The sequence below is a fragment of the Stigmatopora nigra genome, chromosome 14 (genome assembly GCF_051989575.1).
Source record: "Stigmatopora nigra isolate UIUO_SnigA chromosome 14, RoL_Snig_1.1, whole genome shotgun sequence".
In the NCBI taxonomy this organism is placed as follows: Eukaryota; Metazoa; Chordata; class Actinopteri; order Syngnathiformes; family Syngnathidae; genus Stigmatopora; species Stigmatopora nigra.
In genome coordinates this window covers 9823702-9851440 of record NC_135521.1, presented here as the reverse complement: position 1 = coordinate 9851440, position 27739 = coordinate 9823702, and the positions used below count along the sequence as shown (strand labels likewise).

The window sequence follows — 27739 nt, the reverse complement described above, 5'->3', positions numbered from 1 at the left end:
GTCAACATTATGTAATTTGAGCGTCTTATTTTTTTTATTTTTTTTAGCTTTTCTGCTTCAAGATGGCAGTCAGTGGTTAACGCCGCCGACTCGCATCTCGCTTTCATTATTTGTGACATCTATGGTGACACTCCCCTTTTGTTTTGTTTTTATCAGTAATCCAAAGCGGCATTGTTTACGTAGTATTTATTTTTTATTGTGTTACAATTTCAAAGGAATCAGGCACTTGAGCTGCAATCTAAATCCATTGCTCAAAATTCTTACATTTGAGTTTGATTTATTTACGAAAGGAACAATACATATCAATAAATTGAATTAAAAGTAATACATATTTGCAAATTAATCTGCAAAATATGAGAGTCTGTTAAAACATAGGGAAATAAAACATATTGTTGTTGTTGTATATTGTATAATATACAAAAATATCATTTAGATATTGCTGTAATGTCAGGAAAACATTGCCCTTATTAAATATGGCGGCGCTTGCTTCAATTCCCGCGTTGTAATTTAATTCTATTTCCACTTACAAGTCGAAGCCGATATGCCAGTAGTATCCGTAACCTCTGAACTCCCGAGTGTGCCAGACCAGTCCTCCGCCATATTGACTGTTGTCTTGACTGGAGGAGAGAGACAGAACATTTTGTGGTCCGATACTAACCGAAAGTGTGCTCTTGGAATCCCCGAAACTGGTGCAAACTTGGCCAAAGCGCATCGCGGACTGCATCGAAATGGCAAGAAAGAAAAGCAAGCAGCAAGGCGTCGCTCAGAAGGAGATCGTACCTGGACAACAGACCGTACCGAAGAACACAGTCCCTCCCGGCGATGCAACTGGCGGCGGCGGCGGTGTCGGAGGCGGAGGCGAAGATGCTGCTGTGGTGGATAGGTTGAGCAACACCAGAGCAAACCAGGCAATCTTCTTACTCATTTAACAATATCACATATAGCTGCCCCCTCCTCGATCGCCCACCATAATACGTGCTTCATGGGAATAGTACAAATATAGGATATAAATGGCATGCATATTATCAAAGCGTATGCATTCAGGCAATAATAGTAGTAGATGGGAACGTTAGAGCCCGAATTCCAGCAACCGTGTGTCAAGTAGCTCCAAAAAATATGTGTGCTCCACTATTTGCGCTGCCCATCTGTTTTGGCACCATGGCCGTGGAAATGCCTATCGTTTGGCGGACAGGTGACATTGTGATCCAGACAGGTCGTTGCGTTTGCAACGCTAAAGACACACAACAACAGTTGAACCGCCGCAGCTAAGCTCTGCCACAAAGCTAGCGATGCTATCGGCTAGCAGACAAACGTGCTTACTACCTCCACTTTGAACACACAGGAAACGGCGGCTAACTGAGCTACCCGCTAATGCATAACGGGGTTTTAACAGTGTAACTACTACTCGTTTTTTTTGCCCACACCAATAACATCTTGAAATGCATGGATGTTCAAATTTAAAACAAATCCAAAGTTGATGGGAAACAAGAAAGCTAATGGGAATATGATGGCTAGACATCTGTCACTTCAAAACTAAGACCCCTGAATTTGATTGCTTATTGATGAGTAATTACATTTTCATTAGGCACTTGAATGAAAATAAAAGTGATGTTTTGCACAATGTTTTCTTTCTTTTCAACAAAGCAGTGATTGCTGTTTTAATTTCATTCAGACATTTCAAATAGAAATGAAATTACTTGAAAAAATATGAAACATTATTTGACCCATTGACATTGATTGCACTTTGATTTTTATGGTCCAAATTGGGATCCTGAAGTGATCAAACGTATGAAATGCAGAAAAAAATGTATACATTGTCAGGTATGGGGAATGTTTTATGCCCCTATCAGTAAGTTATTATTTTCTTTTAAATCAAATATATTATGTGCATACATAATGAATGGCTGAAATATCAGGAAAATTATTAAATGTATTTGTAGTGTTGTTACTTGTAATAATTCAGGTTCATCTTCTTTTTTTGTTGTTTTTAGCCCATGTACACCTGCTGCCTCCTGTGCCACCGTGAATTCAAGGACTGGGGGGCAAACTGTGTGAACGGGCTGACTGGGGGACACGGCACCAAACTGGCGGATACTGTGCCTGCACTCTCCCTCTCTTCCTTATTGGGGAATGCACCAGCGCGTAAGTTAGCTGAGTCCCTGCTCGGAGAGGTGCCGCTGTGGATTTGTCAGAGCTGCTGCAAGAGTGTGGAGGAGGAAGAAAGACGGAGCGCGCAGGAGCAGACAACAGGGGTAAATAGAAGTAAAGTCAACTAGTTCATTTGTCTTGATTTGGCGGACATTTTCATGAAGCTACATGGTCTAATATTTACGAAGATTGTTGATTGATTGTATAACTATAGAGACAATTTTTACCCTGAAACGTTGTTCAGCCATTGAGTTCCAAATTATACTTCTGTAGTAAATTTTTTGCCCACCTACTGCCTCACTGTCTGGAATGTTTGAAGTGTTTGACGTTTTATTGTAGATGTCAAGTTTGACAAATGCTAAAAATAGTTGAATGGCTTTACTGCATCATTCTATTGTCGTGATGAAAAAGAAGCATTTATTTGCCTCGACTATGGAGTGAACTCACAGTGCCTTTAGTCTGCACAATTTGAGATTTTTTTATTTTATTTTAATGCACCATCCGCTTATTTATAATGATATCTGTGTTTTCTTATTGCAGGTACCATTGTCACACTCTTCCTCTTGTAAGTTCCAGGGCTGTGGGAATGGTTACCCAGAGCAAAGTACTGTGGATTGGGACCCGAGTTCCTTCCTGTCAGCCCACAAACTGTCTGGGCTATGGAACTCAGCTCACACCAACGGAGGGGAACACTGCAGCCACAATGCCTCCTTACACATACAACAAGGTCTTAGTCTTGTTTAATGACATTGAATATGACCAAATATAACAACATCACAAACCAGAAACCCAATCACAATCCTCAGGTTCATGCAGTTCAATTAGCTGCTGCATTGTCATTCTTAATATTTATACATTACATATATTTCTATACATTTATAGGCCCATCAAACATACATATGAAGTGCGGGGGGAAACAAATACACTCTTCATGTCATCTCCATTGATTGAATCTATTGATATTGTCATTTTGCTGTGTTTTTCTCCCATTATTAACATCAATACCACTCTTTTATGTCTTGCCCTTTCCAAATGCAGGTATTACAGCAGGATCAGCCTGTCAGGAGAAGAGAGGACTTCACGAAGCACCCGGGAAATCTGCTAAAAACTCTGTAGCCAAAGCGTGCCCCTACAGTCACCCGCTCAGCCAGAATTCCAGTGGCTCGACTGTTGGGACCCCCCTCTCTACCTCAAATGACCTGTGCAAGACCACTCCCAAGCATTTCAAGAATGTGTGTCGTCGACCAACGCCACCAGGTGGCAAGTATTTTTTTTTTCAAATTGTAAAGATCATGGGTGGGAAAACCGGTCCTAAAAGGGTCACGGTGGGTTCAGGTTTTGTTCCAGCACAGATATTTTAACCAATGAGGCTTCTGCAGGGAAAAAAGCCTCTGACTACAACCTCCTGATTACACTTTGATGAAAAAGTGTTCTCTTGACGGCTTGGAACAAAAACCCACTCCCAATTCTGCCCTTAGTGGAATAGTTTTCCCACCCCTGGTATAGACCAATTATCCCATTAGATCCAGCATCATCTTTTGTGGCCTCATAAGTAAATTATTTAACTAATACTATTTTTGTACCCATTTAAATTAAAAAATATTTAAAAAAATATATTAAATTCATTTAAAGAATTACAATTTGAACATATTTGTGCGACAAATACGTGTTTTACATCCCAAACAATTCCTATAAAATACTATTCTGTGGTTTTCCTGTAAATATGACATGATTTTTTCCAGGTGAAGCCTTCCACACCAGTGACCATCATCAACACACAGACTTATCGGTACCCCCCAATAGTCCCACGGGTCTATCATCCCAGCATCCCTCCCTACTGCCGCCCAGGTCCAATTTGGGACAACCCAACCACGTCACTTCCTCATCTTCCGCTGCTGTCGCAGGCCACACTCCTTTCTCCCCTCTGGTACCTAACCTCCATGGGTCCTCAGCAAAAAGGGCTTCTCCTAGTCCAGAGAGTCAGACATTAGTTCATAATTCCAGTCCTTGCAAAAATCCCCACATTCCTGCTGTGAACACACAACACAACAAATCGGGAACCTCGGTGGCAGGCTGTAACCATCCTTGTAACGGACACGGCACGGGAACTGTGGCCTCTCCAAATGTGGGAAACTTGCCAAGTGGTGCCTGCAGGTCAGTACTACCGATCAAGGTACCATTATACGTTTGATTCGGGACTACAATAATCTCTGAAAATGATCTTAATGTTGTATTCATTCTTTTTTTTATGCAGGGATCAGGCATGTAAGGGGCACAAATGGACGGCGCTTGAGATAGAGGAAGCAGAAGATGAAGACAGTAGTTCTGAGAGGAGCTCCTGCGCATCCTCGTCCACAAACCAGAAGGATGGAAAGTACTGCGATTGCTGTTATTGCGAGTTCTTCGGACACAATGCGGTACGACATGTTTTTTTGCCAGCCTTAAATAGTGAAAAGCTCATTCTGAAACAATCCTTGCCTTACAGCCACCAGCCGCTCCAACGAGTCGAAATTATGCTGAGATTCGAGAGAAGCTCCGATCACGACTCACCAGACGCAAGGAGGAGCTTCCTCAGCGCCAGGACTCGGAACTGACAGTGTCTGGTGCCATTGACAACCGGGATGTGGATGAATTGCTAGATTTCATCAACAGTTCTGAGCCCAAACCCATTAACAGCGCTAAAGCGGCCAAACGGGCTAGGCACAAACAAAAGAAGAAGGTATGCTATCATTTTTTTTAATCTGGATCATGCCCAGGTTGGTCCACCTGTGTGGTGTTTGCATGTTTTCCCCGGGCCTATGTGGGTTTTCTTCAGGTACTCTGCTTTCCTCCCACATTCCAAAGACATGCATGGTAGGCTGATTGGACACTCTAAATCGTCCCTAGGTATGAGTGTGAGCGTGAATAGTTGTTTGTCTCCTTGTGACCTGTGATTGGCTAGCCAGTAGTGAGGATAATGCAGTTCAGAAAATGAGATGAGATAGTATAAATACAGCACTGTATATGAGAAATATTTAATTTAATTAACTTAATAGTTAAAGATCAATTTTCTGCATTATTGATGATTTTTTCTTGTCAATTACAGGAAAAAGCTCAACAAAGCAACGCGACTACTGCAGCCAGTGATCCCCTATCTAATGCATCAGAGTGCATAGATGAGCCCATGCCTGACACTGCTGAAGCCTCACGGTTATTGGATTGGCCCCAGCTGGAACTTGAGCGGGTCAACAGTTTTCTCACTAGTCGACTAGAAGAGATCAAAAACACCATCAAAGACTCCATTCGGGCTTCGTTTAGCATGTACGACCTCAATCTAGACGTGAATGACTTCCCTAAAAAGGCAGCCACGCTGGAGGGCAACCATTTGCTGTCCCATCTGAACGGCTCCTCTGATTTGCAGCAGATAGACCTCGACCTAGCCCCGCTTTCGTTGGGAACGTTTAAGAACCATTTGGACCTAGTCAATGGATGGGAGGACACAAACACCCCAAATACCACCACAGCCACAGTCACTGCACTCTCGGGCGGGTCCAAGGATATCCAACGCTTGAACACTACACCCAGCCTTTCCAAGCTCATTAGGGTCCGCTCCCCTGAAAAATGCACTTCCTCCGGATCTGACTGTTCAGCACAGACAACGGCCCAAGTTACGGCTAAATCAAAGGAGGATATCGCAGATCCTAGGAACAGCACAGTCGGGAATGGCGGTACAAAGACAAAGAAGAGTAAAAAGCAACAGCCCAAACAGGAGCCGTCGTTTACAGAGCACAACAACAAAGTTACTGAGTCAAAAGTGGCTGAAATGATTTGTAATGGTTCAAAAGTTGCACTTAAACAGCTTAGTCAAACAACGGACAACCAGAGAAATGGCTTGAAAAAGGCAGAGGATAACAGATCATCCAGATTTTCAGTGGCCAATGGAGCTAACATTGCCCCCTCGAATACCCACAAGGGTAAAGGTGACATCGAGATGCGTGCGGTCAGATGTGAACGGGATTTCGATAGCAAGACTCATCCGGTCGTCATGGCAAACGGACAGCATCAGCCGCAAACCAAGGGGAAAAATAAGAAGAACAAAAGCAAGGGGGAGAAATCTACTGGCGCTATTGGTGCGGGAAAGTCTTGACATTTACTTTGTTCATTTGGATATCTCCTCGGGTAATTTAAAATTTCAATCTTGTGATTTATCTCTCCTTGTAGATGATGTTTTTCTTCCAAAAGATGTGGATCCTACGGAAATGGATGAAACTGATAGAGAAGTAGAATACTTTAAAAGGTAAGTGGAGAAAATCAGCAAATCCAAATGGTGGAAGCATGAAGGCTAACCGCAATTGGAAGACCAATTTGTTTAAACTTTAAAGTGTCCATTGATATTTGTACACTTTTTTTTTCACGAAAAGTAACCCGTGACCGGACGTTTGGTCGCCGGTCAAATATACTTAGCTATTAAGCAGTACTTAGATATTAAACTCTCTCATGAATATAATTTTGAGAGCTGGTTTTAACAGTACTTGGATATTAAACTACTTAGATATTAAACCGTACTTAGATATTAAACAGTACTTAGATATTAAACAGTACTTAGATATTAAACAGTACATAGATATTAAACAGTACTTAGATATTAAACCGTACTTAGATATTAAACCGTACTTAGATACTAAACCGTACTTATATATTAAACAGTACATAGATATTAAACAGTACTTAGATATTAAACTCTCTCTTAGATATTAAACTGAATATAATTTTGAGAGCTGGTTTCAACAGTACTTAGATATTAAACAGTACTTAGATATCAAACAGTACTTAGATATTAAACTGTACATAGATATTAAACAGTACATAGATATTAAACAGTACTTAGATATCAAACAGTACTTAGATATTAAACAGTACTTAGATATTAAACTGTACATAGATATTAAACAGTACTTAGATATTAAACTCTCTCTTAGATATTAAACTGAATATAATTTTGAGAGCTGGTTTCAATAGTAAACTCTGTCACCATTTGACCGGTGACCAAAAGTCCGGCGACCAAACGTCCGAACACCAAAGTAACCCATTGTAATGGAAACTTTGGACAATTTAAGCAAAAACTCTTAAGGAAGTTTAGGGTATTTATAAAGCCACGAGTACCAGTGAAGAAAAATGCCTCATTGTCTGTCATCTCCTTAGGTTCTGTCTCGATTCCGCAAAACAGCCCCGCCGGAAGGTCGCGGTGAACTGGTCCAACTTCAGCCTCAAAAAAGTCCACTCCAATGGAGCTCAATAAATGACAACAGCCAAGGAGGTGAAAATTCACATCATAAACTGTATCAGTAGAGCTGTGCTCGCTGGGCCAGAGGCAAACTCTCATTCCCTGTTTTCTTCTTGAGTAGAGAGATTTTATTCACAATATTGCCCACGTTCAAAAGACTGACATTGAACCCATGGCTTGTCAGCCAGGGATCAATATCCAGGCCAGCTCTACCGTTTTTTTTGGCAATGTTCACAAAGTGTTCATGTTCAAAATGGGAAACTATTGTGTTTGTCCACTTTATCAATGTGCTGACATATGTAGTATGTAAACCTTACATTCAATAAATGTTTTTTTATCAGAAATCTCACACTTTTAACTGAGTTAATCCAGTTAAAATTGTTATCGATGTGCTGCAGTCAAACATTTTCATTTTTAAAATGTCATTGTTTAAAAAAGGAACCAATGGCCCATGTGGCTACTGAAATTTTCTACTATAAAAGTGTATGTTAAGTGAGGCACTCATTGTATAATAATAATAATAATGCAATGCGTTGTATTTATTTGCAGGCAAGGAACATTTCAGTTTTGCATTTAAAACCCCACTTAAATCATTATGAAACTTGTACATATTAAGTGCTAATTTTCGTTTTTACCTTTTGTTAATGCAATTCACAGGTTTGAGGTTTTTTTTTAGAAAAGTATTCAAACTTCTTGAAATAGAGCTACATTTCTATAGCCATATATTATCTGATGACTATAACTGCAAAAGATAAATTCACAAATTTTCCCTTTTTTCACCCTTGCAGAATTATTGTTTTGCATTCATAGAATGTTGTGAATGGGACGGCCCGGCAGATGAGTAGTTAGCGTGTCGGCCTCGCAGCTTTGGAGAACTGGGTTCAAATCCAGGTTGGTCCACCTGTGTGGAGTTTGCATGTTCTCCCCTGAGCCTGTGTGGGTTTCTTCTGGGTACTCTGGTTTTCTCCCACATTCCAAAAACATGCATGGTAGTCTGTTTGTGCCATGCTATTGGTCAGCGATAGGATCCTGCACCCCCTGCGACCCTGAAGAGGATAAAGTAGTTCAGAAAATGAATGAAGATGATTGATTGTTGTGAATGTAGATTTATATTATTTCAATGAAATTCCCTCTCGATACTCAATATGTCTTTACAGGATGTTTATATGGATTCAGATAATATTTCAAGTGGTGCCTTTTAAAGCAATTTGATCATAGTTTTGATCTTCTCGACTTTCCGTACTCTCTTCCGCACTCTTTTTTGTCCCAGTGTGTTACACGTTAAATTCGTCTGATATTTTCCTCAATTAATGCCCATTTTGTCCACACATAGTAGATCAACGCGGTGGCTAAGATGGAAGACGATAATCGATTAAAAAAGGTAAGATCCAAGCTTTTAATTTGCTGTTAACATGAGTAAAATAACACTAGAAGTACAAGTTAGCTCATTAGCTAGCAATACAAACAGTGGCTGCCCATGTATAGACATTTAGGGTTATTTTATAAGTAATTTTCGCACCGATGTTTATCATCATAAACTTTCCATTTTATACATGTAATATAAATGAATTTGGGGCTAAACACATGGCTTAAATAACGCTTAAAATGTAGCTATTGTAATAATATTATTCCTGTTCCACAGATACAAATTAATCTTCTCAAAATCCATATGATGACGTTTTATTTGTATAATTTTACATTATTTTAATGTTTTGTCTTTGCAGAGATCTCATGGAGAAGACGATGCTTCAGGATCTGAGGGATCAGAAGATGAAGATTATGTTCCTTATGTTCCCGTCAAAATCCGTAAACAGCAAATGGTAAGTTATCATCCTTCATTCAATTCACAGTCCACTTGTGTATTTTGTCTAATTGTTGGACGACAACAGTTATCATCCAGGTCATAAAACAATTGTTGCTCATCTGACAGGTTCAGAAGATGTTGCGCTTGCGTGGAAAAGCAGTGGATGATGAACATCGGGACAGTGGGGAGGAACAACGGGATGAAGATGGACTTGGTCCTCGTTCCAACGTCAGTCTCCTTGACCAACATCAGCATCTGAAGGAGAAAGCTGAAGGTCTTTATCCATTACATTTTGAATGGATCATTGCACTGTTAGATTTTTCCATACCTGTCAATTTATAAGTTTTCCCGTATTTTAGGCAGGTTTTTTTTTTTTGCAAAGTGTGTATACCGAATAACAACTTTTGTATGGGTAAAAAGCAAAGTATTTTTTTTTTTAAGACTGATCTCATTTTACCCATTTCGGCTCTAATCCAGATCGTCTCGGGTACTGTGCCCGTCAGCAAGCAATGTAGATTAGATTAGATAATTTTATTCATCCCATATTCCAGAAGTTTCATATACATACGTGCATATATATATATATATATATATATATATATATATATATATATATATATATATATATGTATATGTATATGTATATGTATATGTATATGTATATGTATATGTATATGTATATGTATATGTATATGTATATGTATATGTATATGTATATGTATATGTATATGTATATGTATATGTATATGTATATGTATATGTATATGTATATGTATATGTATATGTATATGTATATGTATACGCATGTATGTGTGTATGTATATGTATATGCATGTATGTGTGTATGTGTGCACACGCGCACGCGTACACACATACACACATACACACACATACACACACACACACACACACACACACATACATATATATATATATATATATATATATATATATATATACACGTACATATATACGTAGATGTACATGTATATTTGTTATCGCTTAATAAGGAACAATTGCAATCATTAATAAGGGGAGTAATTGGCCAAAGTTGACAGGTATGTGCTTTATTATGATGTTTACTTCAACTATTATCTCTTTTTTAACAGCACGCAAAGAGTCAGCCAAGGAGAAGCAACTCAAAGAAGAAGAAAAGATTTTGGAAAGTGTCGCAGAGGGCAGAGGTAAAAGAAAATTCAGTACTCGGATCATTCGGAACCATGTATGTGGCTAATGTTGATCGTGTTTTCCTTTTTCTGACAGCTTTGATGTCTGTGAAAGAAATGGCTAAGGGTATCATTTATGACGATCCGATCAAAACAAGGTGAGATGATTTTATTTTATCGGATTAATTTGTGGTCAATTTGCCATAACATGATGGTTCTTTGAAGCTGGAAGGCTCCACGCTATGTCCTCAATATGCCTGAGACCAGAAATGAGCGTGTCAGGAAGAAATTTCACATCTTAGTTGACGGAGATGGCATTCCTCCTCCAATCAAAAGCTTCAGGGAGATGAAACTTCCACCAGGTTGGACTAAATTCCTACATGACCCCGCACTCCTCCCATTACATGCATCATGAATTCACACTGGGGTCTTTTAATGTGAAAGTTATACCCTTGCTGTTGTGATTTCAGCTATTCTGAAAGGTTTGAAGAAGAAAGGGATCGTACACCCAACACCAATTCAGATTCAAGGAATCCCCACAGTGTGAGTGAACTATACATCCATGATATATAAAATATATATGTTTTTCGATCAAAATCACACTGTGTTTTGATTGACACGATATGAGATCGAACCAATATTTGCAAAGATCGACAAATAGCATGTACACAATAATTTCTACTAAAGTAATAACATTAACAAGTGTGATAAAACTGCTCTCTCTACTGTTAAGATACTATTAGTATGTTTTAGTTTCTTCAAATTTCCACTCTATTTTGCAGTCTTTCAGGTCGTGACATGATCGGCATCGCCTTTACCGGATCAGGCAAAACTTTGGTCTTTACATTGCCCATCATCATGTTTTCCCTGGAGCAGGAGAAAAGATTGCCCTTTTTTAAAAGAGAAGGACCATATGGACTCATCATCTGTCCTTCAGTAAGCCATATGTTATATCTATTGTAGAACTGAATCAAATATTCAAATAAATTAAGGATAAAGCAGTTTAGAAAATGGGAGATGAGATGAAACAGTCCTTGTGCTTATGGAGTAGTATGGAATGCTCACTGAGAAAATAGTGGCTGTCCGCATTTCATTCGTCAATAACAACCTATCTTGTGACTTTTTATAGAGAGAGCTTGCCCGACAAACGCATGGCATCATTGAATATTACAGCAAACTATTGGAGGAAGAAGGAGCCCCTCAGATGAGAACAGCCCTCTGTATTGGAGGAATGTCAGTCAAGGAGCAAATGGAGGTTGTGAAACAGTAAGTTAAGGTCAATGCGAAAGTGTCTCTAAATAAATAGTGTGTAAAATAAATAACAACCTGGTAGATAAATACTCTCATTGTATGTGTTTTCCTCTTGCAGTGGTGTCCACATGATGGTAGCCACTCCTGGGCGTCTCATGGACTTGTTGCAGAAGAAGATGGTGAGTCTGGACATCTGTCGCTACCTTGCCTTGGATGAGGCTGACAGGATGATTGACATGGGTTTTGAGGAGGACATCAGGACCATTTTCTCTTATTTTAAGGTAATAACCACCTTTAAGGAGCAAGATTGAGTTGTTATAACATAGCTAAAACAATAGTGCTGATGGTGAAAGACAAGATGACTTTGCAGTACAATTTGTTTTTGGAGTAACAATGTTGTTATAATCAATATTTTCTCTTCTTTTAGGGTCAAAGGCAGACCCTGCTTTATAGTGCCACCATGCCTAAGAAGATTCAGAATTTTGCCAAGAGTGCTTTAGTCAAACCAATCACCATAAATGTTGGCAGAGCAGGTGCCGCCAGTTTGGATGTCATCCAGGTGCATACAACAAACTAATGTCACATTCAATTCCTGAAAAACTTCCTCATGTGAACTACAGAAACTTGACTGAAACTCTTTTATGTGTGTGTGTGTGTGAACAGGAAGTTGAATATGTCAAAGAGGAGGCAAAGATGGTGTACCTGCTCGAATGTCTCCAGAAAACAACACCTCCCGTTAGTTTCTACATGACACTCTAAAACGACTGTACAAAATGTACGTATATACATGTTAAAACATGTTTCTCGTTTCCAAAGGTCTTGTTATTTGCTGAAAAGAAGGCTGATGTCGATGCCATCCATGAGTATTTGCTGCTGAAAGGTGTGGAGGCCGTGGCCATCCATGGAGGAAAAGGTACACACACCAATTTCGGGGGGAATATAGACATTTTCAAAGAAACTACCCTAATTTCAGCAGGCTTAAAACAATTATATGGCTGTTTGTGGGCAGTAGTCCACCATCCTGCCTTTGCATTTAAGTACTCAGAGAAGATGTAGGTCCACCAAATCTGTATACTAATAGGCATCTGCACTCTAATCTGCCTGTAGCTCCTCTTCATTAACACTAGGTGCCCTCGTTGCTGCATCCTTTTCTCAGAGTGCATCAGGGATTTGAGTCCATTCGCTTTTTAAACAGACCATACTGTGTTATGCTTTTCTTTTTCACATGCATCAAATGTTTGTTCCGATAGTTGAAAGTATATCTCATGAACAGTGATACACAAACAGGTACTAAGTTTGATATCCCCTTTCAGATCAAGAGGAAAGAACAAAAGCTATTGAAGCATTTAAAGAAGGAAAGAAGGATGTACTAGTTGCCACAGATGTGGCCTCTAAGGGTCTAGATTTCCCAGCCATCCAGCACGTAGTCAACTATGACATGCCTGAGGAGATCGAAAACTATGGTGAGAAGCTTTTATCAATTTTTTAATGTCTTTAGAGAACCAAAAAAAATCCCCAAATTCCCTTAAAATGGGAGTTTTATGGACCCTGGGTTCAAAAGAGTGGCAAATCACAACCTTGTTTTTTCCCCCCAATAAAAACTGGACCCGAGGACCTCTTTACCAAAAGTCAATGAATTAAAATGATTTTGCTAAGTTAGTCTGCCACTCTATGAGAACAAATGACAATTTATGGGTTATATCTGGATACTTCATCAATTAACCTCCTGCATAAGTCACAGAGGAGGTTTTTAAATATTCAGTAAAAATGAAAAATATATAGAAAGTCTTAATCATTCATAAATCAACTCTGGTTAGCCAGTCTGGCTGCCATCTCTCCTCTTCATGATGAAGTTAATACATCATCTGAAACGATTCCAAAATGTCCATTTAGAAATTAGCCTAGACATATATCGCCTTTTTAGCAGTCAACTGTCAGACCACGTTTCACTCTCAATGTAGACTTGGTCCGTTTCTAGTTGGGCTTGGTCCAATTTCCAAAATTCAAACTGAATTTTTACATTTTGTTATATTTGCATTGTGTAAATGTGTCTGTAAAATATATCCACATTATTTCAGTCCACAGAATTGGAAGAACAGGAAGATCTGGGCAGACTGGTATTGCCACAACGTTCATCAATAAAGGCTGTGGTAAGGAACTGTACCAATAATGACAAGATTGTTAACCTTGTTTATGCATTATATATAATTATTTACTCAAATTATGAGTCTATTTGGCACATCGGTTGAAAAGAGGATTTTTTTTTTGCACATCATTTAGTCTTTCGCTGATTCTTTTTTTTTTTCTATTCAAGTTTGGCTATAAGATTTTATTCAAAAATACATACATCTACTTTCCTTAAAATTCAAGCAAATATGTTTTTCAATTATAAAGACCCCCATAATAACAGCTTTTCACTTACAGATGAATCTGTGTTGATGGATTTGAAGGCCTTGCTTGTAGAAGCAAAGCAAAAAGTTCCTCCAGTTCTGCAGGTCCTCCAGTCGGGAGACGAAACAATGCGTGATATTGGAGGCGAGTCATTGAAAAGCTACTCGTATACATTTTTCTCTTTAACTTTATTTGTCTTAACGAACAATACTCATTCTGTTTTATAGAAAGGGGTTGCACATTTTGTGGCGGTCTTGGTCATCGTATTACAGACTGCCCAAAGTTGGAGGCAAGGCAAACCAAACAAGTCACCAACATTGGGAGGAAAGACTACCTGGCTCACAGCTCAATGGACTTTTAAGTGTGTCTGGCAAAGGAAATGTCAGATTTGTAAAGGCTAACATCAGCAATGATGTCATAATATTTTTTATACACATTGTAAATAAATGTCATTCTGAGAAAAATACTATAATTTCTCCTACTATTATGTAACAGTTGGAAGGGGGTAAAAACTCAATATATAACCTTTGTCATTAGAGCACCTCCTTTAAAAAAACCTGCATTGTGTTCATAGGATAGGAGAGAATAATGACTAAACTTTCAATATCCATAAAAACATAAATAATATTTTAAAAATAATTAGGCTGATTGGACTTTTTTATACTGCCTCTGACGTATGGTGTGGTGGCTCTTAGATTCTCACAGTTCAAAATGTTGGCTCTTTGTGTCTATCTTATTTGCCAACACAGCTCTAACTAATCAGAAACTATTCATAAATTCATCATAACCCAAAGATTCCCGTCTCATTCCAATCCTCAAAGGCTGTCTGGTTACCTCTCACTAACGAGCGGAACGTTCTCTCCGGTCTTGCCAAACTGCCACAACTGTCTGTCACCTAAGCTTAGAGTGAAATTCCTCTCATCCGTTTAGACCACAAGACACAATCGAGGCAGATCTACCTTTCCTAGTGTTCTCTGGTAAATGCCAATTGGATTGCACTTTGTTGGGCTGAAGGCAGGAGGCCCACTTGAACAAGAGTCAAGGAATCAGCTTCTGAGCATTTGAGTGGAAAGATGTGCATTAGTGGGCATCTGGATGTCTTTTTGTAAGGTTGTGGCAGTGCTCTTCCGACAAAGATATATTAGGCTAAGGGCTCCTTTTATTTATTTATTTTGTTCCAGTTTTTAGATTGACTTTATTAGTAAACCGCGGATGTGACTTCACTGTTAAAAGTCATGCATTTATATGCATGTATTGTTCCATTATTATCTGGTATTGTGGACAAGAAAAAAATATTCTTCAATATATGATGGGGAAATTGAGTTGATAGCATTTTGCGGAAGCTCCAACTCCTGATATGCTACTTCTCCAATTCTTATCCTTGCACAAACTCAATATTTTCTTGCACCTTAGTTCTATGGAAGTTGTGATAAGAAGGTGGAGCACCAGCAGTGTCATGTTTACGATCTCACCTTATTTGCAGAAAGATCCTGGTGACTCGCACAAAGGGGGGTTTATGGTGTTGTTTTTTTGAGTTTTCTAATAGTGTTATTTGATCAGTGTTTAATTACCGTTTTGACTTAACATTACATTAGTAAAGATAAACTAGAATAAATAAAAAATGATACATATATAAATATAAAATGATATATATATATATATATATATATATATATATATATATATATATATATATATATATATATATATATATATATATATATATATATATATAGTCATATAGTCATATAGTAAGTGGTTTTGCCGAGGAGGTTATAAATTCAAGATTTATTAAATAGATCTGAACTTTACAGTTCTTTGTAAACATACAGGGTATTAATTATATAGTACTGCACTTTTCATTCAGTTACGGGTGCCCAGCCAATCACTGGATACGTTGCAATTACGCTGCACAGCCAATCACTGGATACGTTGCAATTACGCAGCGCAGCCAATCACTGGATACGTTGCAATTACGCAGCGCAGCCAATCACCGCATTGACAATGTTTGCTCATGAGGCTTAAGCTAACTGTGCTGGAGTGAATGTGGTCCCCAAATTTCAGTAAAAAACAACTGTGCATTTCGTTTTTTAAGTTGGAAGAGCTGTCCGAGCGTGTGAAAATAGAAGAACAATCACTGGAACTGGGGGACATCATTTGATCTCCGAGATGGAAAAGTATGTTCTGCTAAAAGAATGCAACAAAGGTAAAGTTGTGAGTGAGTTTTCTGATGGCAAAACATGTCGGTATTCAGCAGAAAAAAAAATCATTTGAATGAAAATCAGAAGTGAAAAGGACAGAGGTGAAAAATCAGGTAATGTGTAAGTGCAAATTTAGTGACATTTATTACAATGGTTTATGAATGGATATTAAAAATTCAATATTATTATGTTATTCCTCACAGATAGGTTGTGTGCCCAGGGATGAAAGCATTGAAGGAACTTTGGTTCTAACACAAGTTTTGGCAAAAAGTCAATCATCTGATTGCCGAATCATTATGTAGTAATTAGAACACCAAGTCGTTTTAGGATAACTGCAGTATAAGTTTAGATCCTGGAATGTTACCAAATTGTTACCATGGCGAACAAGTTAGACTCGATGATCCAACATTTTAAATTGTGTGAGTCAAAGAGCCACATTTTGCATCAAAAGCATGATAACAAATTGCAATCTGCCTAAGTGTTTTTTTTAAATATCATGTATTATTTGTTTTTAAATGGGCCCTGATGTTTTTGTGTTTTTTCAGAGAAAATAAAAATGAGAGAAACAAAGATATCTACAAAATATGAAGCAAAGAGCTGCATTTATTTTGCCTGAGAGCCAAATGTTCATCACACCTCCCTTTGAGGTAAGTACAGATCCATTTCTTAAATTTCCATCAACAAAAATGTATATATTATTATCTTACTGTATACAGTGTGCCTTACTCTGACTGTGCCGTAATATAAATATGTGATGCTGAAGTTATATTCATTTAAAATGGTGATAAAAAACATGGAAAATATGAAATACCTAGCTTCCTGCCTGTATGACTCTCGGTCTAGCAATTCATGACATGAATTGTTTTGAAATAATGTTTGATGGTTACAAATTCGAGCAAAACGAAAGTCAATTAGCCTCTCGAAACAGCCAGTGATGGATGATGAAGCAAGCCACCACTGAAAGTTCATCTTCCTGCTCGCCAGGACTGAATAAAAAACAATTTTCATTTCCTGCTTCAAGATACGAAGCTCCCACTGAAGGTCATTACATGAGCACATTCCATTTCTCCTACTGATCACAACCAGCCAACCTGTTGATGATGCACACAGAGGCTTGGTCAGGTCTTCTTAATGACGCCTCTATAGTCGCTGTAAAGCTTATTAGGGCAAATGGCGCTGGAGGTGAGGATATGGAGAGACATTCCTCAGAGGCTGAATAACATCACATATGACAAGCTTTATGACTATCTCAGAAAAGGTCAGGTACCTGAAATAGAGAAAAAACTAGGTCCGTAGCTGAGTTACTCTTGGATCCTTGGCATGTCAGCAAGTTCCCTGCTATACAAGTCTCCTGTGAGGAATGTTATCAAGCTTGCGAATGACACAAAGGAGATGGAGCATGAGGACGAGCTGGTAATCAGCTCCTCCACTGATGTCGTCCCTGCAACAGAGGTCTCGGCCAATTTGACACACAGGCTAGCAGAAATCACTTATGGTACTGGAAAAGTTCCAAGCATCTCTCCTTCAGAGAGGCCGTTTTCTCATTTAGCCTCACTATAAGCTATTAGTGGAATAGGGAGAACCACTTAAACTGTGACAAATAACCATGCAGCATCATTAGCTTTATTGGAGTATATCTCTTTATTTGCTTTTTTTTATGTGGTAGCACACTTCTGGTGTGTGTGTGCGTGCAATAATTTACCTTATTTAGCCACACAACAAGGTCAAATTAGCAAAAGTAAAGTGCAAAAATGGCCTCCCGTAGCTCAGTAACCTAGGAAAATGTTTATATATTCTTTTTTTAAAGGGGTTATTCCTCATTATTTTATCAATTATTTATTTTGCTACACGGTGAGAAAGCTTCAGACTGAGGACAACTTTACAAATCATCTTGAAAACCTATTTAGTTTTGTTTTGGTAGAACAATTGTATATTAGACAAATGAGACGATAGACAAACAGAAGTCGCCATATTTTCACAGATAGAAACTTGTAACTTGTAAGCTGTCCATAGGAGACTAGTATAATGACATTTGTTGCTTTTTTAATCATTAAGAATAGTTTTAAGATCTCCCACTTTGACTTTCTTCAATGTCACTTAAATGAGAATATTCCCCATCACTGCACTGACAGGAACTTTTATGGAGCTCACTTTTTGACCCAAGTGTAATAAGATGGGAAGACTCCCTTCGCTCTGTCCGTGGATTCTGTTGTGGGATGAGAGTATGAATCATGTTCCTCCGGCAAGAGTTTTTGTCCCCAGACCCCGTTTGATGTTGGACCACGCCGGCCAGGAGCTCCGAGAGCTCAGTGATGTAAATTTGCGCCATTTGAAGGGTGTCATATTTGGATAGCTTCTTTTCATTCTCCAGTGACGGAATGACGCTCCTCAGCTCATCAAAAGCTTTGTTTAGACCGTGCATCCTTCTCCTCTCCCGGGCGTTGGCCGCCACCCTCCGGTGTCTGTGTGGGCCGCAGTAGGGCGGCGTTTGACCCGCCTCCCTATGGCCGCTCTCATGGATCCCAATTGCGGTTCCACGGCCCGGCAATTCTGGCGCATGGTGGTCCTCAGCTTTTGTCGTCAAGGAAAAAACACGCAACGAAGTGGGGCAAATCCAACTTTTATGCTCTTCAGGATACTGTGTCCAGCTGCCAAGTTCTGTTTTGGTGCTCATCTCTGCAATGTTGAGAAGTTGTTTGCCCTGCGACATGAATGCAACTATTTATACAACCGCACCCCTTTAGTTGTTCACTCCCCCTTTGGTGTCATTGACTCTTGACAAGTCCACAGCAGACATTCCCCTCTGAGCCTATTAAAGCAATTAAACAAAGCATTGTGTTTTTTGTGAAGTACATTGTGTATTATCATGAGCCCCAGACATGACATTTAGAGGAAAAAAATTACCATTGGGCAAATGCTCAGAGAATAAAAATGTTGTTAGTTTGATTCGCAAGTGTCTGACATGGCAGTTTGTGGAAAAAAAATTGGATGTATTGCTCATGCTTCTTAATTGGCTCAGAGGTGGGGTTTGTTCTCAAACAAACTAAAAAGGACTATTTACAGAAGAATAATAAAAGAACAGGTGGACGGCAAAGGGCCCAGACACACCTGTCAATAGCAAAGCCAAGATAACTGATAAGTAAAGTCATTTATGGATCATCAAACATATCATACGCTCATGAAATACTGTGCAGAATAAAAAAGACATTTCTATACTCTGTCATCTTTGATTCCTTATTTTAACACATCAACTTACTAAGTGTCTGTTACCCAGAAAGACTCATTCTACACAAATGGTTTCACTTTTGTATGAAAAAAGTCAAGGTCTTGTTCTTTTATACCGTGCTCCTTTTTTAGAGTTGTCTTTCTTGTGACTTGCCATAAAACTGTTTTTTACTCAAGAGTGCAAATCACAGTTTATATCAGACTGAAATGTAATTGCCAGATCATCTACCATTTAGTGAAACTTCATTTATTTCCGACAAAGTCATGACTTCTGACCAAGATCTTGAACCTGAACGCAAACCCGACCTGGCCCGATCTTACCTCTACTTCTTACAAACAGATACAAATGGAAAAGGACAAAAAAACAACATTGCCAACCAAAAACTACATTGTCTACCATTTCTTTCTCCATTTATGCTGACAAATCAGCTTTGGTGGATATATGTGCGCGTTACTCTACTGTGAGTCCTTCATATAGATCCAGTATACAAATGAGCGATAAACACCAAAGAACACATTCTGTTCCGAGGCCTGTATGCCTATCATCTGGTGTCCCCTGGCACCTCAACACAGGACAAGTCACCCACGTCTCCCATATGCCGTTCACCGCAGCAACTCAACTTTCAGACTGACGCGCCGCTCTGTGACACAGGAGCTTATGCCTCATTAGGTCATCAATTACAAGTGAGGAACCAACCTCCTCAACACCGGCGCCCGACATCAGACTTGTTTGCGACGCTGCATACTTGAACAAATTAAGCATCTATCTTTCTATTTTGCTTTTTGTGTGACAAGCATGACTAAGCACCAGTAAAGAAAATCATCGTGACCTGCCTCGGTTGCCAGCAGAGTAATGAGGCCTGCTTTTAGTTGAATAAATTGGCACACTCCGTCCCGGGGTGTCCATTCAATTGGGGGCTGCATGAATATTTCATTCCTTCAGCCCCACTGGCAGAGCAACAGCCAGCAGCCCTGCGCACTGCCTTTAAAAAAAATGCAGCCACACTTCCCATCTGGTGCGGGGCTGAGCAGAGAGGTGTGAGGAACATTTTGAAGGTCAACGCCTTGTGACCTCCTGCAGGGGGGGACACTGATGCCTCCCAGCAGGCACCACATAGGAGGGGATGCACTGTTGCAATGCTCAGTGGAGCAAGTTGAGGTGGAGACTGTAGGAAACTATTGAAACTTATCTGTCAAAAGAGTTAAATTGTTAAGACTTTAGAAAACAGGCTGTCTCACATGAACTCACATGGGATTGTGCAAGAATAATATAATTGTGTCTGATGCAGAGGAGAAAATACACTAATATATAGGTTTTTATTCATATTTATTCAAATAAACAATGAGCTTTCTTACAAAAAGCAGTAATATTTAGATATTTAGTCTTAGACTGTTGTCTTCAGTGTTCATACAAAGAAAATTTGCCATTCACTTGTTAATAATTTAAAAATACATCATATTTTTTTCATGTATTGCAAATGTATTATTAATTACAGACTTAAAAATAATACATCAGAGGTGCTGGCCACGAGGTTATTAAATGTTTTAGACTTGGCCTTCCATTTACCACCATAATGCCAAATGTAAAAATATAGTAGTATGGTAAGGAATGGAAGGATTGCAAACTTTTAACCAGATTTTTTTCCCAACTCAATAGACATTGTGCTGCTCCTTTAGGTGTGTGCGCACTAGCCACCTTGGTTTAGTGCAATAAATGTGCATGATAGATTGCAAGTCTAAACACGACAGTCAGCCACGGTCACACAGTAGTTTTACACCGGATAAAAATGCAAACCCCAGATAGGCTGGAATTCACTGGGAATTGAACCCTCAATCGCAGAACTGTGAGTTGGACCTGCCAAACACACTTCACTGTGCCATCCCAATTAACATTTTTTTTATTTTTTTTAGTACATTAATTTCCAAGCGGCGGCCTGAGTGGTTAGCACGTCGGCGTCACTGCTCTGGGGTCCTGGGTTCAAATCCGGGTCGGTCAGCTTGTGTGGAGTTTGCATCTTCACCTGTGTGGGTTTTCTCCGGGTACTCGAGTTTCCTCCCACATATTAAAGACATGCATGGTAGGCTGATTGGATGCTCTAAATTCCGCAACCCTAGTGAGGATAAAGCAGCTCAGAAAATGAATGAATTAATGAATAATTTCCAAGCTGGTGACTTTTATCGCAACCATAGATAAACATTCCACCACTTCTAGCAAATAACAGTCCGACAAGTTGTGTAAAAATGATTGATTACTTATTGTAGTGATCTTACATTTCCATTATCATGCAAATAAAAGAATATTAAAATGTGCAATAGAATATTAATTCAATTGAAACACCATATCAACATTGAGATATTAAAGTTTTAATGCAAATTAAAACAGCAGTACTTTTATATCCATGACAACTAAGACATATTTCTTTAATTATTTAGGATTGGAATAATAAAAAAAGCTTTTTTTTATATTCAATCCCTTTCAAACAGGCAAAGAAACAAACAAACCATGCAAATGTGTAATTATTAGATTACACACTGCTATTATACTTTAAATCTGACGAACCCACGGGGTTGCTAGAACAGGGTAACCATGGACTTTTGCCTTATTTTAATTTACTCTGTACTATTTCTTTTTATAACACGGACATTTTAGTTCACAATATTTTTATATTTACATTAGACAACATTTCTTCTTCATGGAAAGAAGGATACATGAGACAAATGGTATTGGCAACTGTCCCACAGTTTATTACACTCGTTTTGCATTTACATAATGCCAATACAGGTTAAGGGTGTACAAGCCTGATGAACTGCTTTGTTATTGCAAATATATTATATACCTTATCTCACTGCGTAGGAATTATTAATAACGAAAGAGATCACAGAATTATGGGTGATAATTATAATGGGTTAAGTATGGCATTGCCCTTTGTGGAAAAGTAGCCAATAACAACTAGGGACAGCTGTGGTATCATGCAAAAAAAAAAAACTTTAACTATTGCCACCACTGCTAATTTGCGTACAAGAAATAAACATATTTATTTATCATCGTTTTAATTTGTAGTATTTTCACTAACTCAACCCTGTGAACTTGCGAGTAATTAACACCCTAACACATTTACTGTATAAACTACCTAGCCATATTCAAATGCCAGATAGAGCAAAATCACCCATTTCAAACACCTTTTCTTTCAATAACATTTCCAACTTTATCCAAAGAACGTTTGATATCTAAAGTAAACTTGTCGCAGATATTTTTCAATAATTGAAACACTTGGAAAAAACTTTTCTCCACTTGTAAAAAAAAAAAAGAAATCTCGGTTTTCAATAATATATAATGCACTCATAGCTGGGTCATAGCTGGGCTATTAGTGTAATTTCAACTAGTGATAAAATGGTTAATTTTACGAATAATAAATACGAATGTAAACATTATTATATAATTAAAAAAATATTCTGATTATTACGTTTCCAGACTAAAGCTGCATCAAAACAAAAAACATTGTCTATGTTAAGCAGCCGTTACTTTTTTGGAAACCAGTTCATTTCCTCACGATAGTTGAAGAACATTGAGGGAAGCCATGTGGCCTGTAATTAGCACTAACACACTTATATATACACACACAGACACAGAGGTGCTTCTTTTTCCATCTCTGGCACATTCATTACAAATCTTAATGCTGGGCTTTTATTCCGCACGCAAATTAACACAATTAGTACTCTCATTAATTTCCTTCAATTGCAATCATATTTTAGATGCAGTTAATTGAAGAACTATTTGGCCCCGAGAAACGTTAATATAAATCACCATTTTTATAGTCTATGTGGTGGTATTAACGATTGGGACAAGGGTGCACCTACTTGTGGCTTGTGATGCAGGAAATAGACAGGGCCCTAAAGGCTTTATAATAAAGACTTTATTTCTGTTTTGAAACCTCACTTACTTGCATTAAGGTTCACAGCTTTCCATACTATGACATGCGTCCTTTAAAATAATTTCCCCTCATTCACTTTGTTACAGAAAGACAAACAATGACAATGGAAAGAATTTGCAAATTCAACACACCTGGGATCGAACCATCAACCCCTGAACTGTGAGTCCAATGTGCAAATACGTCATGCACCAGGCCACCCCAGTATTAAGGTTCTAAAATAAAAAAGTTGTAACACTAATCAGAAGAGTCATTTTTTTACCTTAAAACGTTTAGTTCAAATGTTATATTTTATTGATTTACTGAGCCGCTTATCCTCCCTATGGTTGCTAGGATGCTGGAGCCTATCCAAACCAAGATGTGGAATGTCAGAGGAAACCAGAGTACAGATGGAGGTAAATGGAAATAACTTAATTGTTTCTTATTGTAGTCGAAAAGTTAAGTTTTAATTGAGCACAGAACGAAAATAGTTGGCGGAAATTGGACAATGACCTCAGCTGAGATCACGTCGAAAAAAGTTCATGCCCGTCTTTGAAGAAGGTGAGATCTTGTCTTTAATATTTCATGCCCGTCATGCTGGCAGGTGGCTACACAGGTTAATTATGATCTCTGCATTTAGTGAGAGAAAATTGAATCGCTCTGCTTGTCACTGACATACGTTCCTGGCATAGATAGATGAACAAAGATACTCATTTGACTCTTGTGGATATTCATTTTCAGACCATTTAAATTAAATTGGACAATTTCTCATCGCACATTTGGTGATAGATCAGTGAACTCGACTTGGAATAACTGGTGTCGGAAAAAATATGTATCTATATATTTTTTCTTACATCTAAAAAAGAGATTTAAACAATGTACATAAAATGCAGCTGAACAAAGACCCGTGTTGTCGATACTGTATTTTTAGTTCCCACACATGCACATCATACACGGCGTATACATCTTATGACAAACAATAGATTGAGCATCCATTACGCATTGTTATGTGCTAATCCACTAGTGACAGCTTTTTGTGTGGCTGCATAGTGCTGAAGTGTCTCAAGCCTTTCTTCTTCTTTTGATGGACTGCATCTTTAGAGCCTACTTCATGCTCTCCTATCTGCCATATGGCGTGCTAGTGCAAAAGAGGAGCTAAGTCCAACATGTATAGATGTTGTCATACAGAACATTAATTAAGCATTTTGAAGGATGACGGCACTAATGAGCATGGGAGTCTGTTTATCGCTAAATTGAGGAAATACTCTAATAAGTGGGCTATCAGCATATAGTATGCAAATGGAGTTTATGCTTTTATTCTATACTAAAGATGCTTAATGTGTTACATCATAATTCACTAAAATCAATCCATCCATTCATCCATCATTCATTTATTTTCCGTTCTGCTTATGTTCATTTATAAAATCAAATTGTCTAAACTTAAAACAAAATAAATAATAATTATTTTCTTTCGAATGTTTTTATGTGTGTATTTACATTGTCCTTGTTTTTCCATTTGAAGGCATACAAAATTAGTTTAAGAAATATCACTGTGATCTAAAGCCTGTCCAAAAAAATGGATATTTTTTGTTGTATTTTCTAGATTGTAGTTGTTTGCGCCCCTTGTGTGCATAAGTAGTTCAGAAAATGAATGAATGAAAAGATTGCAGTTGAAAATAACTAGTAACCGGAATTTAGTATGACTGCACAGTGTTCTTTTATAAAAGAGTCGAGGCAGGTTTAAAAATGAACAGATTCAAGCAGAGTCAGTAACCACTTCCTTTTTAAATGTCATTTATCAAATGTCAAATAGATTATAGATTTCTTCTTAGCTTTTTTTTTTGTCTTTCTATCACAGGTCTGAGCATTTTTTTTGTCAAAAATGAGTGAGATTGGTCATAATTCACTCCATTTTGTCTAACAACCCAATGCTAGCACAAGGAAAATAGTCTCAAAGCACACTATTTTCTGCATAGTCATTTTTCAGTTATTGTGGCAAAAATACTTTTTGTAGGTTTCAGCAAACCATGGCACATTTCCCAAACCTTTAAGGATAATTTGTTATTTGTTGTTCCAATGGATTTATGCCTGATTATTCTTTCTGATTGCCTTATGGACAGCAGTTAACCTACCAGTAATGTGCGTTACACATCATAATTTAAGTTATTCTTGCTCCTTTATTTCCTGAAACCAAAATCTGTCCCAAATAATATCTGAATAACCATGAAAATCAGTCTTACTTTAAGCCTGTCCTACAGCTACCACAAGATGGCAACATCACAACATCCTTTTTAAAGAATCCCTGTAGCCTCTGAGAACAAACATTATGGGGAAAAAACAAACAAACATCATATGGAACATAGTGGGGATTTTAAACCAAACACGACACACCACGCCATACAGTAGATTCTGCAATTAAAAAAAAACAAAATTCTTTACTTTCCTCTTGTGAGACATGAATTCAACAAGTATTTGTAAAGGCAGACTTCTCCAGAGGGGGACCAAGGGTGGTCAGTTTTTAGATGCCTATTAAGCACAAGCTTTAAGATCTTATCATAACCCATCCTTGCTCACTTGCCTGGGGATTACATCCTGCAAAATCTGGGACGTTACGCTCTCTGATGATAACTATCCCAATCTTGCCACCAATTTTGACCCTTTTGAAATGGTTTCTGAACACAGTCTTATTTATTTTGAATAAAACATGGCCGCAGTCAGTAGGGAGCAGCAACACTCTACTCCTTCCTTCTTTCCCAAGACTTTGCCCATTGACATTTTTGACCTTGTGAATTAAAGTTACAATCACAAGTGAAGACTCTTAAAGACATGTCAAACCATATACGTCCCCTTTTATAAAAAAAGGGTATGAACTTTTATATCTTAAAGACACACATTGTCACAAAATGCCGTAAAAAGAGCTCCTCCTGGACTTTTTTTTCGTGTCTGCTATTTAGCCGTGGCCATATTTGATTGACACTTCACTCTGAGCTCATTCAGGGTTGGAAAAAAAATCAAATAGTCTGATAAGTCGTTCTGTCACAACGGCGGTCAGAAGGTTATTGCGACAAGATTATTTCATATGACACGTAGTGACAACCACAACCATCTTTAATTATAATCACCCAATCCCTGAAATTTGCTGCGAGGGATTGTTCATCAACTTTCAGTATGGATTTTCTATGGCTGATTAATATAATTGGATTGGAAATCAGTGATGTCTCAGTCTGAACTGCTGCATCCACGCTAGGATAGATTTTAATTCTGTGTGTCCAAGTTCAAGTTGCACATTTGTTTTCCAGAAAGTGATAGAGAAAACAAACCAGACGGTCGGTACACATAAATAATCCAAATTATGGAGATTTTTCTTTGGTTTTGCTTTGCCCTTTCTTATTCATATTTGCCTCTACACATTCTGGCTCAAAAGTTCAATTTAACCCAACATCAGTTTTCAAAAGTCAAAATGAAAACTTAAAATACTGATTTTTGTGGAGAGGACGAAGAACTTTTCTTCTAATAACTCTTGCATGAGAACCACATTGTGTAGTATCTCTTGATAGCAGAATAGTGTACCACAAGTCCACTGTCTACCAGCTACCAGATCTTTTTGGAGTGATTGTGGAATGAAACGTGGTGCGCACTCTCTGAGGAGATCTTCTGTCTAATATATATATATTTCTTGGTCTTACAGATCTTGCTTTACCTTTCACCATTTTTAATGATTCAATCTCTACTCACTATATGTATTAATCTGAGGCAAGCATGCATTTACATGTGTTTGCGCTCATGGCGACTCAACTAGGGAATGAGTCCAACCCCTAGTTATATATAATTGATCCCAACTAGTACAAAAATGAGCAGAGTAGCTAAAGGATCATTTGCAGGGCTCGTTATCCTTGGATGGCAGCAAGACATGTTCAAATTTGAACTGCTTTGCCAGGAAAACTCGAAGGGCATATTATTTACTATAAGATTTTTTTCACTTGTTCTACCTGGGTAGCAAGAGAATTGGATTGGATTTCTGTGCAATCCATATATATGACATAACAGTGAGCTGGAAGAATTACAAAAGGATTAGTGAAGGTAGCCATGATCACACTTCTTGTCTTCAGCAGAAGCCCTCACCTTTGTCAACCCGCACTTAAGCGTAGGTTAACTTGTTGATGCTTGAAGATTTATCTTGGACATTCAGTATATTCCCTAGACCACAGTTAACTGTATGATGATCATTAGCACCTTGTCCTTCATTGTGATCTTCATTTTGCAAGTGCTAGTGGGAGAGCCACGGGAGTAAAAGTAGTGATTGTAGGAGCCTCTTAGCCGTCGGAGGGGTGAGCAGAGATGGATGAGATGGGTGAAGCTTAGGTCAAGGTTGAGAAAGAAGA

General features: G+C 38.3%; 2 protein-coding genes and 1 long non-coding RNA gene across 4 annotated transcripts; all 3 read left to right on the top strand.

Moving 5' to 3' along the window:
- Positions 1-518: 518 nt before the first annotated feature.
- Positions 519-7760, top strand: fam193b (family with sequence similarity 193 member B). 2 transcript variants are annotated; one of them, XM_077733020.1, is made up of 10 exons: positions 519-908; positions 1992-2252; positions 2689-2875; positions 3187-3405; positions 3891-4302; positions 4403-4565; positions 4634-4867; positions 5234-6257; positions 6349-6424; positions 7330-7760. In XM_077733020.1, the coding sequence occupies exons 1-10, from the start codon at positions 729-731 to the stop codon at positions 7424-7426; spliced, it is 2853 nt and encodes a 950-aa protein (XP_077589146.1). In that variant the 5' UTR covers positions 519-728; the 3' UTR covers positions 7427-7760. The 2 variants fall into 2 exon arrangements, with proteins under 2 accessions (XP_077589146.1, XP_077589145.1); XM_077733019.1 differs by lacking the exons at positions 6349-6424; positions 7330-7760 and having other exon boundaries at positions 3187-3408; positions 5234-6289.
- Positions 7761-8645: 885 nt separating this feature from the next.
- On the top strand, positions 8646-14489 carry ddx41 (DEAD (Asp-Glu-Ala-Asp) box polypeptide 41). Its single transcript, XM_077733022.1, has 17 exons — positions 8646-8792; positions 9136-9231; positions 9342-9489; positions 10325-10399; positions 10479-10539; positions 10607-10743; positions 10852-10924; positions 11164-11317; positions 11511-11647; positions 11751-11913; positions 12060-12191; positions 12296-12367; positions 12449-12545; positions 12946-13095; positions 13711-13782; positions 14057-14167; positions 14251-14489. Exons 1-17 carry the CDS (start codon positions 8766-8768, stop codon positions 14382-14384), a joined length of 1839 nt encoding a protein of 612 aa, XP_077589148.1. The 5' UTR covers positions 8646-8765; the 3' UTR covers positions 14385-14489.
- A 1554-nt stretch (positions 14490-16043) lies between these two features.
- Positions 16044-23544, top strand: LOC144207959 (uncharacterized). Its single transcript, XR_013328811.1, has 3 exons — positions 16044-16229; positions 16770-16871; positions 23468-23544. It is a non-coding gene; the product is annotated as an uncharacterized LOC144207959 (long non-coding RNA).
- Positions 23545-27739: the final 4195 nt, after the last annotated feature.

What these genes read in the sequence shown, in the direction of transcription:
- fam193b (XM_077733020.1), top strand. Translation starts at nt 729, where the DNA reads ATGGCAAGAAAGAAAAGCAAGCAGCAAGGCGTCGCTCAGAAGGAGATC. An exon ending in GCAACACCAGAGCAAACCAG is followed by an intron (nt 909 to 1,991) that starts GCAATCTTCTTA and finishes TGTTGTTTTTAG; the next exon opens with CCCATGTACACCTGCTGCCT. An exon ending in GAAATCTACTGGCGCTATTG is followed by an intron (nt 6,258 to 6,348) that starts GTGCGGGAAAGT and finishes CTCTCCTTGTAG; the next exon opens with ATGATGTTTTTCTTCCAAAA.
- ddx41 (XM_077733022.1), top strand. Translation starts at nt 8,766, where the DNA reads ATGGAAGACGATAATCGATTAAAAAAG. An exon ending in ACGATAATCGATTAAAAAAG is followed by an intron (nt 8,793 to 9,135) that starts GTAAGATCCAAG and finishes TTGTCTTTGCAG; the next exon opens with AGATCTCATGGAGAAGACGA. An exon ending in CAAATGGAGGTTGTGAAACA is followed by an intron (nt 11,648 to 11,750) that starts GTAAGTTAAGGT and finishes TTCCTCTTGCAG; the next exon opens with TGGTGTCCACATGATGGTAG.